The 11,836-nt window shown below is 41.1% G+C and overlaps 1 protein-coding gene across 5 annotated transcripts in view; it reads left to right on the top strand.

The window, feature by feature from the left end:
- Positions 1-11,836, top strand: part of ACYP2 (acylphosphatase 2) — a 143,597-nt gene that overhangs the window by 9,075 nt on the left and 122,686 nt on the right. For all 5 annotated transcript variants that reach the window (XR_002095776.1, XM_019508099.1, XM_019508109.1 and 2 more), the window contains one exon: positions 4,330-4,439. Coding sequence is in view for 4 of the 5 variants with exons in the window: in XM_019508099.1 (XP_019363644.1) it covers positions 4,330-4,439 (110 nt within the window). In the remaining variant the exon portion in view is untranslated. The remainder of the gene's footprint in view (positions 1-4,329; positions 4,440-11,836) is intronic.

Raw genomic sequence — 11,836 nt, 5'->3', positions numbered from 1 at the left:
ATTTCAGGCTGGACATAAGGAAGAATTTCTTTATTGTCCGAGCCCCCAAGGTCTGGAACAGCCTGCCATCAGAGGTGGTTCAAGCACCTACATTGAACACCTTCAAGAGCAAATTGGATGCTTCTCTTGCTGGGATCCTATGACCCCAGCTGACTTCCTGCCCTTTGGGCGGGGGGCTGGACTCGATGATCTTCCGAGGTCCCTTCCACCCCTAATGTCTATGAAATCTATGAAATATCAGTGGCCTAACTTAACACAAAAGATAAGAGCTTGAAAGAGCAAGTTGAAGGATAAAAGTAACATAACTGCAGATATTTATGGGGAGCTTCTTCCAAGAATCTTGAACAGCATGGGTGAAAAATTGAAGGTGTTTGAAAAATTATCAGGTGAGCGCTGCAGACATGCTTCTTGAGCTGATTGAGGATGGAGTCAATTACTTCATAGTGAATGAGAGATTACAGTTGTGGAGCTTTTTGAAAAAGTGAAGACAAGAAGCTATTCATCTCATGATCCAGAAAGGGGGAGGGATGCAGAAAGAGGGGTACCAGTCATAGTGATGAGCAAAGGAAATGGTCTTTGTGGCAGCATTCTAAATGGAACTGTTCATTTGGGACAAGATTAGATTTTTCAAGGCCAGAGAAAAGGATGTTGTAGTAGCTGAGAGAGAAGCTTTTGTGAGAGTCTGGATAAGAGTTTTAGTTTTTTGGATAGAAGGAAGGAGGGCTCTGCCTCTTTGAGATATTATGCTGAAAAAACTGCAAAATTACTTTGGATACGAAGGCCTAGAGACTCATCTGAGTCAATGATGATGCCCGAAGTATAGGCCTGTGAGGGCAGAATGGTGATAACTACAGTCACTGAGAAAAGAACTGGTGGAGAGAGATTGGGGAGCAATTAAGACCTCTCTATTAGCCTGGTTAAAGACCTCGCAGACCTCTCTATTAGCTAGCTATCTACAAAGGAATGTCAGAGAAGGAGTCTGAGATTTAATTTGGCTGGAAGAATTGTCTGGGAAAGAGTATCTAGTCACGGGATTTTGTTAAGTCATGGAATGAGATTCAGGACTAGTGTATAAAGGATTGACACGATGACTCGTTTGATGAATGACAGAAAGGCTTTATTTACTACAAGTGTTCACTTTTAAATGAGCCTAAAGCAAAGCAAAGTCCAGTATATTTATCTATAAAAGTGATAGTATCTCACCAATACCAGCAAAAAGGCAGTCTCAGTCTTGTCAGCTTCTCAAGGTATGGATCCATTCACCAGAAAATCAGCTGGGTGCAGTAGCAGTTTTTGCTACAATGGTTTCTCATTTTTGATGCGTGCCCTGTTAGCTGCTTCGTTTCTCTTTTATATCCTTCAACTTAGCACCTCGAAAGCATTCTTGTAGTTGTGTAAATTGAGAGAGCATCCAAAGCAATAAATTCTGTTAATCTAACTATTCATTATTGGTTATCAGAAAGTCCCGATTTTGATTGAATTAACCTCCCTAAGTAACAAGAGGCTATCAATTTCTACTAAGTTGGAACCTATCAAGAAATTGATTAACAACCAGGAAAAACCTAAGGTTTTTGAGGAGTCATCCTTTGAAGATCAAGGGAACCACTGAGTTAAAAAAAAAAAAAAAGAGTAAATCAAAGCCCATATGGAGAATGCCTGTTTCTACACACAAACATGAGTCTTTGCAAAAAAATATTTACTATACTAATTAATCAAGGATAGATATTTCACACAGTTACATACCAGACAAAGGAGCCTGCTTAAAATCATCATATAGTAAGATAGGCTGGAAGTGATGCCTCATTATTTCTTTTCAGAAGGTCCAGCCACAAGCTTACATTCTCTTGCACCTATGCAATTGTCATCAATATTTTGTATTTTAACTTCTGTGAGTAGGCCCAGTTCAAACTGAGTTTCACAGTCATCATATTTTACTGAATGTGAATAGAAATGGATGTTTGGAGTGAGCTAGGGCTGGGAGCTGGGTAGATGGACATTGAGGTGAAAGAGAATGAAATATGGTCCACAGGCATATATCAACAAACGAAGGATGAGAGCAAATAATAAGATCACAGAACTGATGGACTAGAAGTCACTGTGTCCTGGGGGGATGGAAACAGGGGCACAAGAGACCCCTCCGTGGCACGACCCAGGACGGAGACAGTCCATCCCTGCAAGAAAAGCCCTAAAGCCAAGGCAAACTTACTTGTTTCAGGCTGGGAAGAGACAGGTGAGCCGTGTCGGCACGGAGCACCCGTGTGGTTTGTGAGCTGTGTTTATCTCCAGTTAAAAGTGGTGTGGGCAGATGACATCATCCCATGATGCCACCCCGCTAAAATAAAAGCTGGCACCAAGAAGACAGCGGGGGAGGCAGTGCTGGGAGCAGGCAGCAAAAGCGCGTTCCATGCCGGGCACTGGTGGTGCCGACAACCTTCAAGAGATCTGGGGACAGACTTGTTGGAGGGGTCCATGCTGATGGACTGCAAGAGCCACAGATGCCGGGCCAGTGAGTGGGGATGGGCCAAAGCCCTACCCCCTTATCCTTCCTGTTAATTTCTTATTTTTCTTTTACTTTGGGGGATTGCCCAGAAGGACCCTGAGATGAGGGTCAGAGATACGGGCAGTGCTCCAGGGTTGGGAGTGGCTGGGATAGCATGGCAGGCAGCCGAGCTATAACGAAAGACCCGGCAGAAAAGCAAGGATGGCTTAACATCCCAAAGAGATGTAGGGCTGGGAGAGGTCATCTGTAGCCCAGCCAATGAGGAGAGAACAGGAGCTGACACTGGAGGGTGAGCCATCCAACCATCAAGTGGCCATTCTAGAGGCTGGCGCATGGATGGGGTATAGGGGAGGTGGAGCCCCACGGATACACACCAGGGAGTGCGACCGATCCAAGAGAGACCACAGGAGGGGGCCCCACCACTGAAAGGAAGATCAAAGTTGTGGCAGGAAAGCTTCTGGGCTTCCCCCAGGGAAATCGTGGGCCTCTCTGAGACTGCTGGAACAAACACAGCAGCCAATCCCGGGTGTGCGCTCCAAAGTGGCATGAGAGCGCATGAGAGTGCCTCTTCAAGACCAGGCGGGCACACACTGAAAGGCCAAGCAACAGGAAGGAGGGAGCTGAAAGTGACCAGGTAATGGTGATCGAGAGAGAACACAACAGCAGACAGATTAGAGAGCAAGCAGTGCTTGATGAAGGCCAAGTCAAGCGAAGGGCCCTTTTTTTTAAATGGGAGTATCGAACAAGGAGTGCAGGTTAGTGAAGAGGCTAGGGTGACCAAACATGCAGCTAAACAGTATTAACAAGTTCATCACTGAGGATGAGCTTCCAAGGTGTGGGGGAGAGATCTGGAGACCAAATCAAAGAGGAAGGCTGATGAGAAAGAGATGGGTTAACAGTGAATGACAACATTGTGTGGATGGATGTGAAAGGGGATAGAAGGAAGAGTCAGACTGTTCAGAAGAAGAAAAAGAAGTGACAATAGAGAAATGGGCTGCACAGAGCAGAAAAGGAAGGAGAAACCCAACCTCCTCATTATATCTGATGCAGAGAGGGAAATATGAGAGAATAGAGGATAGGTTGATGTAAAAGGGGGAGCTCCAGAGGCACTTTCATATGAAGGAATCCTTCAGACAGCTGGGAACTACAGGGAGTAAGGTGTAAAAGAAGTCTTTAATTGTTGGTACAGTTTTCTCTTCTTTTAAATGAAGTGGTTTTATTTTTTATTCTTTGCTTACCTCTGGAGAGAATTTGCTAGTTATTTTGACATTTGGTTTGCTTGAAGATGGAATGTCATAGCTCCTTTAAAGAAAGATAGCAGGTCCAGAAGTACCTTTTCAAAAGAAGCCTGTTTTTTTCTAACCTCCAGGTGCCACATACACAGTTTTTGTAGACATTTCTTTGAACTGAATTGTCTGGGGTGATGGAGTCACACCCTTGACCCCTGCATAAATAATATAGGCTGAAAATTCTTTACACAGAAAAAGTAGGTCTTTTCGTCTCTCCCCCCAAATGAAGCTCTTACATCACCAAAAGTTTTAAACATAAAACCATCAGAAAGAAGTTACCCTGCTACTTGCATTATTGCAACAGTATAACCAGTAAAGAAAAATGTCGTAATAAACTGATTACATGTTTTCATGTTTAAAAACTAGCTGATTCTGCATGTTCAAAACTAGCAGGAAAAATATGGCGTCCTGCAAAAAGTAGGTCTTAAGCAAGCTGTGAAAATGAAACTTCAGTCTTAAATATCTTGTGTACATTTTCTGTATGATAACTGTGGGTACTGAATATGTTAGTGACTTTCTGTCTTTTTTCCCCTAATTCAGTACACAGAAGATGAAGCAAGAAAATTAGGAGTAGTTGGCTGGGTTAAAAATACCAGACAAGGAACAGTGACTGGCCAAGTTCAGGGCCCAGAAGATAAAGTAAATGCAATGTAAGTACTTCAGTGCCAGCGTGTGTTAACCTTAATTATCTGTTAAGTTTTGCTGGGGGGGAGGGGGTTGAGAATCTAGTTAAAAGATAGGTTTTTGTATATCAATAACATACTGCTGTAGTTACAAATTAATGTTTGCAAAACTTGTCACTGATTCTTTAAGCAACAGTTTCCCTTTTGGTGTTTGGGAAAACTGCAAGGGTAGCAAACAGGAATATTCAAAGAACAGAAAGCAGAAAAAGAGACTACATTATAATAAAACACAAATAAAAGGATGCTCTGATAGAAACAAAAAGTAACAGGAGGTGGAAGTAGCAATATCAGGAAAATACAGGTATACAGGGTATAGACTGAGTGTAAATGGTGTTGGTGGTAGCAAAGATTTTCTGTTACACTGTCCTATAAGGGGTGGATTTCTATCTAGCTAGGAATCATGGTTGTTATGGAGCAGTCTCTTTCATAGAGTTTCTGTACCCTAGTGCTGTAAACTACATCATTTTCTAGCAAGATGGCAACCACCAGCACCAGTTGACACAAGGTAACTAATTTTAGTTCATAACTGTATTAGTTCCACGGGTAACGGATTTAAATTTTGAAGAATGGCTGTGGCTTTGTACTACCCTGTATTGTATCAGCTGCTGTAGGGCTTTCTTCTATAGAAAACAGCCGTGTGTGTGCTTCTTATTTCCCATATATATGAAACTTACCACAAAATATTTCTAGTACACTGCACATTTTGGGTGGATAGTTTCCTTTCAGGGTGCCACCTAATTAATTTTTTTTTTGTTGCTTATTCCAGAATTGTGTGCGTCTTAAATATGTGGCTTTATTTCTTAGTTTATTCTCCCTTCTGGGTCATCCTGCTTGCAGTCATACATCTGTATTTTGTTATCTAACTTTTTTGCAAGACATTCACATCATTGAAACATAAATTTTGCATGAAGACTGCTGGTGAACACTTAACAGCAGGAGTAATGTCAAACTTAAAAAAAACCACAGTGCAGAGCTGTTAGGATCTTATAAACATCAGGTGTACAGCTCTTTATGCTTGATGCTGTAACTTGTTTTTCTTATGATGAGGTTTTATAGAAGTTTAGTAGTTTATGATTTTATGTACTTTGTCTTCTGTAGAAGAAAAGTTACCCTAAGAAACATCACAGGCCTAGGGCTTATACCATAAGCTTATAGCTGTATAAGTCATGCATCAGGACTAGAGGTTCAGTTTTAGATTGTATATGTATTCATTGTTGTTGGTATTTTAATGGTGAGAGAATTGCAGTAAAATTTTTTTTAAAAACCACAGATGTATCAACTAATCATAAAATACAAAGGAGCTACTTTAGTAGATTGTAATTGTATGGCTAGGGAACTGTAATTTTAATCGTTTTATGTATTCTAAGAATCATGAATTTTCAGATAAAAACTGTATCAAGCCTTTATCTATTGCAAATGTATTTTTAACCATTTAAAATATATTTGTAGAACAGTAGTCTAAGGAACTTTCTAGAATTCATGTTCAACTTTTATTTAAATAATTTTAAACAGAAATATTTTAGTACCAAATATCTGATAAGAAGTTGAAACATATATGGCTTTCAAAAAGACAATCTCTGCCATCAGGAAATGAAAATATAAAAATGCTGTGATATATTTAAAAACCAGGATGCGGTTTGCTTTGTACTCCTGGAAATATGAAATATGGCAAGGGCCATGGCTATGAGGAGGGGCTGCCTGGAAACAGCTCCGTTGTTCCCAGGCCATCTTTCAAGTGTATTTTGTAGGGTGTGGGTCGGTGGGTATGTGTTACTCTTTCAGTGTATCATTTGCTCAGAAAGGATTACTGGTGAAAGCTTTCCTTTGCCAACTGCATTTTGTGTAATTACTTTGGGATGCAGATTCTGCCAACATTTTCTTTTATAAGAATAGTTTCATAAACACTGTTTTGTTAAAGTTAAGTCCTATTTTTGCAATATAAAGAAAAAGAATGTTGCATTTCCTGATAGATCATTTTAAATTTGCATCTGGAGTGGTTAACAAATGTGTGACTGAACTAGTAGGCCTGTGCAAAGTGCTTAGTATTCGCTTCAGATTTGGCTGATTCGGAAGACAGTGATTCGATTTGGTGATTCGAATCACTGTCTCGAATTGATTTGGCCAAATCTGATTCAGAGATTTGGCCTCTGCCAAATCAGCCAAATCTCCAAATTGAACAGGTCCCATCCCCCACCCGCACTCCCAGCCCTGTCAATGGCTGCCCCGCCTGGCCCCAGTGCCCCTGCTCTCTAAAAAAAAAAACAAGGCTGGCACTCACTGCTTGCTGCCAGGTGATGGTGGTGGGGGGACAATCCCGCTGCCTCCACTGCCCCGTGCTGTGTGGGGGCTCTTTCATAAGCCCCCGTCCTGTGCCCGCTGTCCCAGCCTCCACCCACCAGATGCTGCCAGCAGTGTGGGAGAGGGTGATCCCTGCTTCACCCTACTGCCCCATGCTGTGTGGGGGATCTGCCATGAGCCCCTATCCCCCTCCTGCTGTCCCAGCCCCCTCATTCTATAGCAAATATGCTGGGTTTGACTAGATATTTAGCTGAGTTTTATTCTGGATTGTAAATCATCACTAACAGCTAAGTTTGGTCCAGCATGCATATCTAGATTATATATGTATATAGGGGCTGAGGGAGGGGAGAGGGAAAGGGGGTGGATGTGTATAGATATGTGTGTGTATCTATATCTATATATAGATATAGATATAAATAACTAATGTTCAGTTAATTGCAAGCATCTTTAGCACTATACATTTCTCTTTATTATGTAGACAAAAATGCTAGGGAATTTCTTTTTCTGCTGCATTCAGTAGAGCTTGACACGATGCAAGAGTGTGTCTTTGTTGTCAGTTTTAAAAACTATTATTTCAAAATGCATAAATTATCTTGCTTTGTTGGTAAGAGCACAGATATAAAACCCTGATGATCTGTACAAGGGCCTAAAACAGGAAGGTATCATTATGTATAGGGTAAGGACAGAGACCAGAAGAAAAAATAATGGGTTAAATGTCCAAATATCTGTATGCTAGTGGAAGAAGTGTGGAGTGCAGACAAAAGGCCTGGGTGCCTGGTCTCCCAAGAACTCTGGGGCTTTTCATCCCCTGCCCTGAAAGCCATTTAATTAGTTTTTCCTTCCTTCTATGAACCCTGTAGCTGCAGGGTCCCAGACTCATTTTAGACTTTTTAACACATCTTGAGAAGGGAGAACTCAACATTTCAGTTGCAATTACTGGCAATGACATCTTCCTCTTTTTTTGGCTTCCAGCCAATCTAGGTATTCCTCCCCTTCTGACAAGATGATGCCAAGAAATTTGAAGTGTTTAATTTTGTTCAATTACTGAATTTTGTTCAGTTTTTACTAAGAAGAGTAACTGATCATATGTCTAACAAAATTAGTACCAGTGATAATGGGTAAGAATTCAGACTACCATGGGAAAAGAACAGATTAGAGAGTATTTAGGTAAGTTAGATGTTTTAAAATCACCTGGCAAAATTCACCCCAGAATACTTGCAGAACTGGTTGAAACAATCTCAGAGCTGATAGTGATTATCTTTCAAAACTCTGTGGGGATAAGTGGAATTCCAGAAGACTGGGAAAGGACAAATATAGCATTTATTTTTAAAACAGGGGAAGAAAAGAGTCAATTATTAGCCAGTCAGCCTAATTTTTTGAGAGATACTGAAACAAATAAGCAACCAGTTTGAGAGCATCCTTAAGGTAACAAGGTGATACCAGTAAGTAACAGACAACTTGGAATTGTCAAGAATGAACCATTTCAAACCAAACTAATTTCTTTCTATGAAAGGGTAACAGACCTTCTGGTTAGGACAAAAATAGTAGATGTGATAATATATTACCTTTAATAAGGGCTCTTTACACTGTCCTGTATATAATTCTCATAAACAAGTTTAGGGAAAATGGTTACATGAAATTGCTTGAAGGTGGCTGTGCAGCTGATTGCAAAACTGTACTGAAAGAGTACAGTATATCACTAGTTCACTGTCAAACTGGAAGGATGCATCAAGTGGTGTTCCACAGAGGTCTGTCCTAGCTCTGGTACAAATTCAGTGGTTTCATTAATGGACTTGGATGATGGAACAGAGATTACATATTAAATGTACTGATTTGATGGTGCTAAACTGGAAGGATGGTAAACTCTTTTGAGAATAGGATTAGAATGAGTATTAATTGTTACAAATTAGAGAGGTAGTCTGAAATAAATAAGATGCAGTTCAATAAGGACAAGTGCTAAGTGCTATACTTAAAGAGGAGTAATCAATTGCACAGATACAGGATGGAGGAGGACTAGATGGGCAGCAGTTTTGTATCTACAGTTTTGTAGACCTGGGTTTATAATACATCACAAATTGAACATGAGTTGTAAAAGGTTGTGTTTTTTTGTATGCGATATCTTTTATTGGACCCACTGTACCATTGTGGGAGATGTTGATAAGCTTTCAGCTCAAACTGTTCTTCCACAGATCTTCCTGGGTAGTTTGTGCCCGAACGTTTATCTAACCTCTCTATACATCAGTTCAGTGCATTTTGAGTTAGGCTCTAAACTTTTAATTGCATCATTCAGCACTGCATTAATGCCGGTAGATGAATATAGCTACTTATGTGGTCACTTTGACCAATAATGGCTTTCTTCTGTGTACCTTTTTAGTATTCTTCCTTCAGCCTCTCAGTTAGACCTATTTTTCCCCTTTGTTTTTTTATTCTGTTCCCTACTTTGGTTTAGAAACTCCGAAAGTATTTAAATGAACAGATAATATTGCCACTCTGTCTATTAGGGCCCTGGCACATGTTTAAATTAAAGGTGGATAGAAACCAGCTACGGAGTTGTTACATGCTTTCAACCCCTTACCTCATTGGCTCTTTTTATAGGTGGGTAGACACTTTTATGGCATGATAATTTGCATGTGTGGCTCGTCTAAACTTATTGTGCAGTTAACCAGTTAATTGTGTGATGATTACTTCTCATGTGTGGCTGGCCTTATTTTACATATGTAATTGATCTAAATTTATTATGTAACTAAACCCCTGGCGCACACTGCAGTGTATGCAGTGTGTGGCAGGGGCCTTAGGTTGCGGACAGACATGCTTTGTAGCACTACAAGTGGTGTTGCACCGTGTAATTCTGAAAATATGTAGTGCAGGGAGGAACACAGAGCACTCTAGCTAGAGTGCTATAAAGTTGCTGTAAAGATGTACTCTCCATCCAGGGGGCACAGTAAGGGGCTGGAGAATGGGAAGAACGGGTCACTGTGGGATGCTATGGTGAACAAGAAGTACCCTGTAGCACTACATGCTACATTTGGTGCTGTAACATATGCTACAGAGAAGTTTCTTTTTCTTTTGGGAACATTTCTATAGCATTTCTGCTGTTTTTTGGCAAGACAAGAGGAGCTCATGTCTGTACACCTGCTTTTTATAGAACTACAAGGACATATATTGCACTACAAACATAACATCTGTCCACAATCTTAGTGGTATGATATTTTTTGTGGTTTCCTCTGTATGAAATTAGTACTTATTTGGAACTCTCTGTGCAGTCTAATTGGCCAGATTCCACTAAATCCGTATGCTGAACTAGGACAGGAAATGAAGGAAATTGCTAATGATAGATGAAACTTCCTTAAATCTTAAAAAGATCACAAGCTCCACACTTCTCTAGATGAAGGTATTGGAAGTATTCTGCAAGCTTTGTCTCGAGCATTTCAAGGAGAGCCTCTTAAAGTGCTATGTAGTACTTGGGATTAACTGAGAATCCCATTCAGTTTCCCAGTGTAGAAAACGATTAGATTTTTACCAGAATGCTGAAGGCTCCAGAATACAATCTTAAAAATCAGTTTTAATTCAACTTTATGCTGTTCACTACAGTCAACTGTTACAGTTGGCTGAAGTGCTACAGTGATGAATAAAGATAAGACAAAGAATGCAGTAGCAGCAGCAATCCCTTGCAGTTGAGGATGATTGTCTTACATGATTATATGGGCGACTGGTGCCTCCTGAGTTTGGGGGGGGCACCAGATCACCGAATGGGGGTGGGTCCCCAGCAGCCAGTTGCTAACTAGGGGAGGAGGGGGTTCCAACACTGGCTGATCACTGAGCAATTCCACCAGCACTTCCAGTTTCATTGCTGGCGTTTCCAGGGGGTGCATGTGCAACTTCATGCGCCCTCTATGCATTGCCAATGCATGATTGCTTTACGTGTCGGTCTGAAGATGGCTGACCAGGCTGATCTGAAATTGACAGACTCTTGCAACTTAGACATGTGTTTCCATGTGGGGTGGGTGGCACTAGATTCTTGATTTGGTTCACAACATGCTATTTCTAGTGTTTCCTGTTGTCATGATAAGGTTTCAAAGTACTGAAATCCTTGCAGCAGACTCTTCCTGCTGGGTGGTGCTTGAGTGATAATCTCCAATAAGTTGATAATGTTGCATTTTTTCAAATTGGCCTTGAGGATGTCCTTGAAATGTTTTTTCTGCCCTCACCTTGAGCATACACCCTGACTGATCTGGGAGAGTAACACTTGATTCAGAAGTCTGGAGTCAGACATCCAGATGACGTTGCTGGCCCAGAGAAATTGATATCAGATGATCATTGCCTCAATGCTCCTGGTGTTGGCTTGTGAGAGGAAGCTAATATTGGTGTACCTATCTCCCACTGGATTCGAAGGATCTTCCACAGGCAGTGTTGGTGGTACTTCTCCAGAGACTTCTCCTGTACATTGTCCACTTCTTAGCTCTGTACAGTAAGGTGAGGATCACAACTGCTTGATAAACCATGAGCTTGGTTTTGGATCTGATGTTACAATCTTCAAACACCTGTTTCTTCTGGCATCAAAAGGCTGCACTTACACTTTTAAGGCAGTGTTGGATTTTTTTGTCGATGTCAACCTTCTGCAAGAGATGACTTCCAAGTTACGGGAAATACTAAACATTCAGCAAGAATGCATACATGTGCTAAATGGAAATATAGATCAGGATATTAGAGCTGTGTGAAACAGCACTGTTTTGTTTTGACCTCTGTTTGCCATTTCAAAGGGGCAGTGTTTTGTTTCATTTTGTTTCAAAGCACCGTTCCCTTTCTTCTGAAGTGTTTTGCTGTTTCGATGCGTTTCGACTTCGCCCATAGGCTATGAATAGGGAACCATGAAAATGCCTATAATTTTGTAATTTCTTGCCTGATTCAGATGAAAATTGCAGGGATAGTAGCCCCTTCTGAGGGCATGAAGTCTGCCAAGTTTCAAGGAGGGGGTTCTGGGAAACTGCACCTTAAACTGCTGAGAAGCAAAACTCGTATCACTTGCTGGCAGCAGCAGCCTGCTGTCATCCTCTGTGCAGATCTGG

The sequence above is a fragment of the Gavialis gangeticus genome, unplaced genomic scaffold (assembly GCF_001723915.1).
Source record: "Gavialis gangeticus isolate Ggan-Ray unplaced genomic scaffold, GavGan_comp1, whole genome shotgun sequence".
Classification (NCBI taxonomy): Eukaryota; Metazoa; Chordata; order Crocodylia; family Gavialidae; genus Gavialis; species Gavialis gangeticus.
Note: the sequence above shows the minus strand (reverse complement) of the source record. Positions and strands in the feature narration are given on the sequence as shown.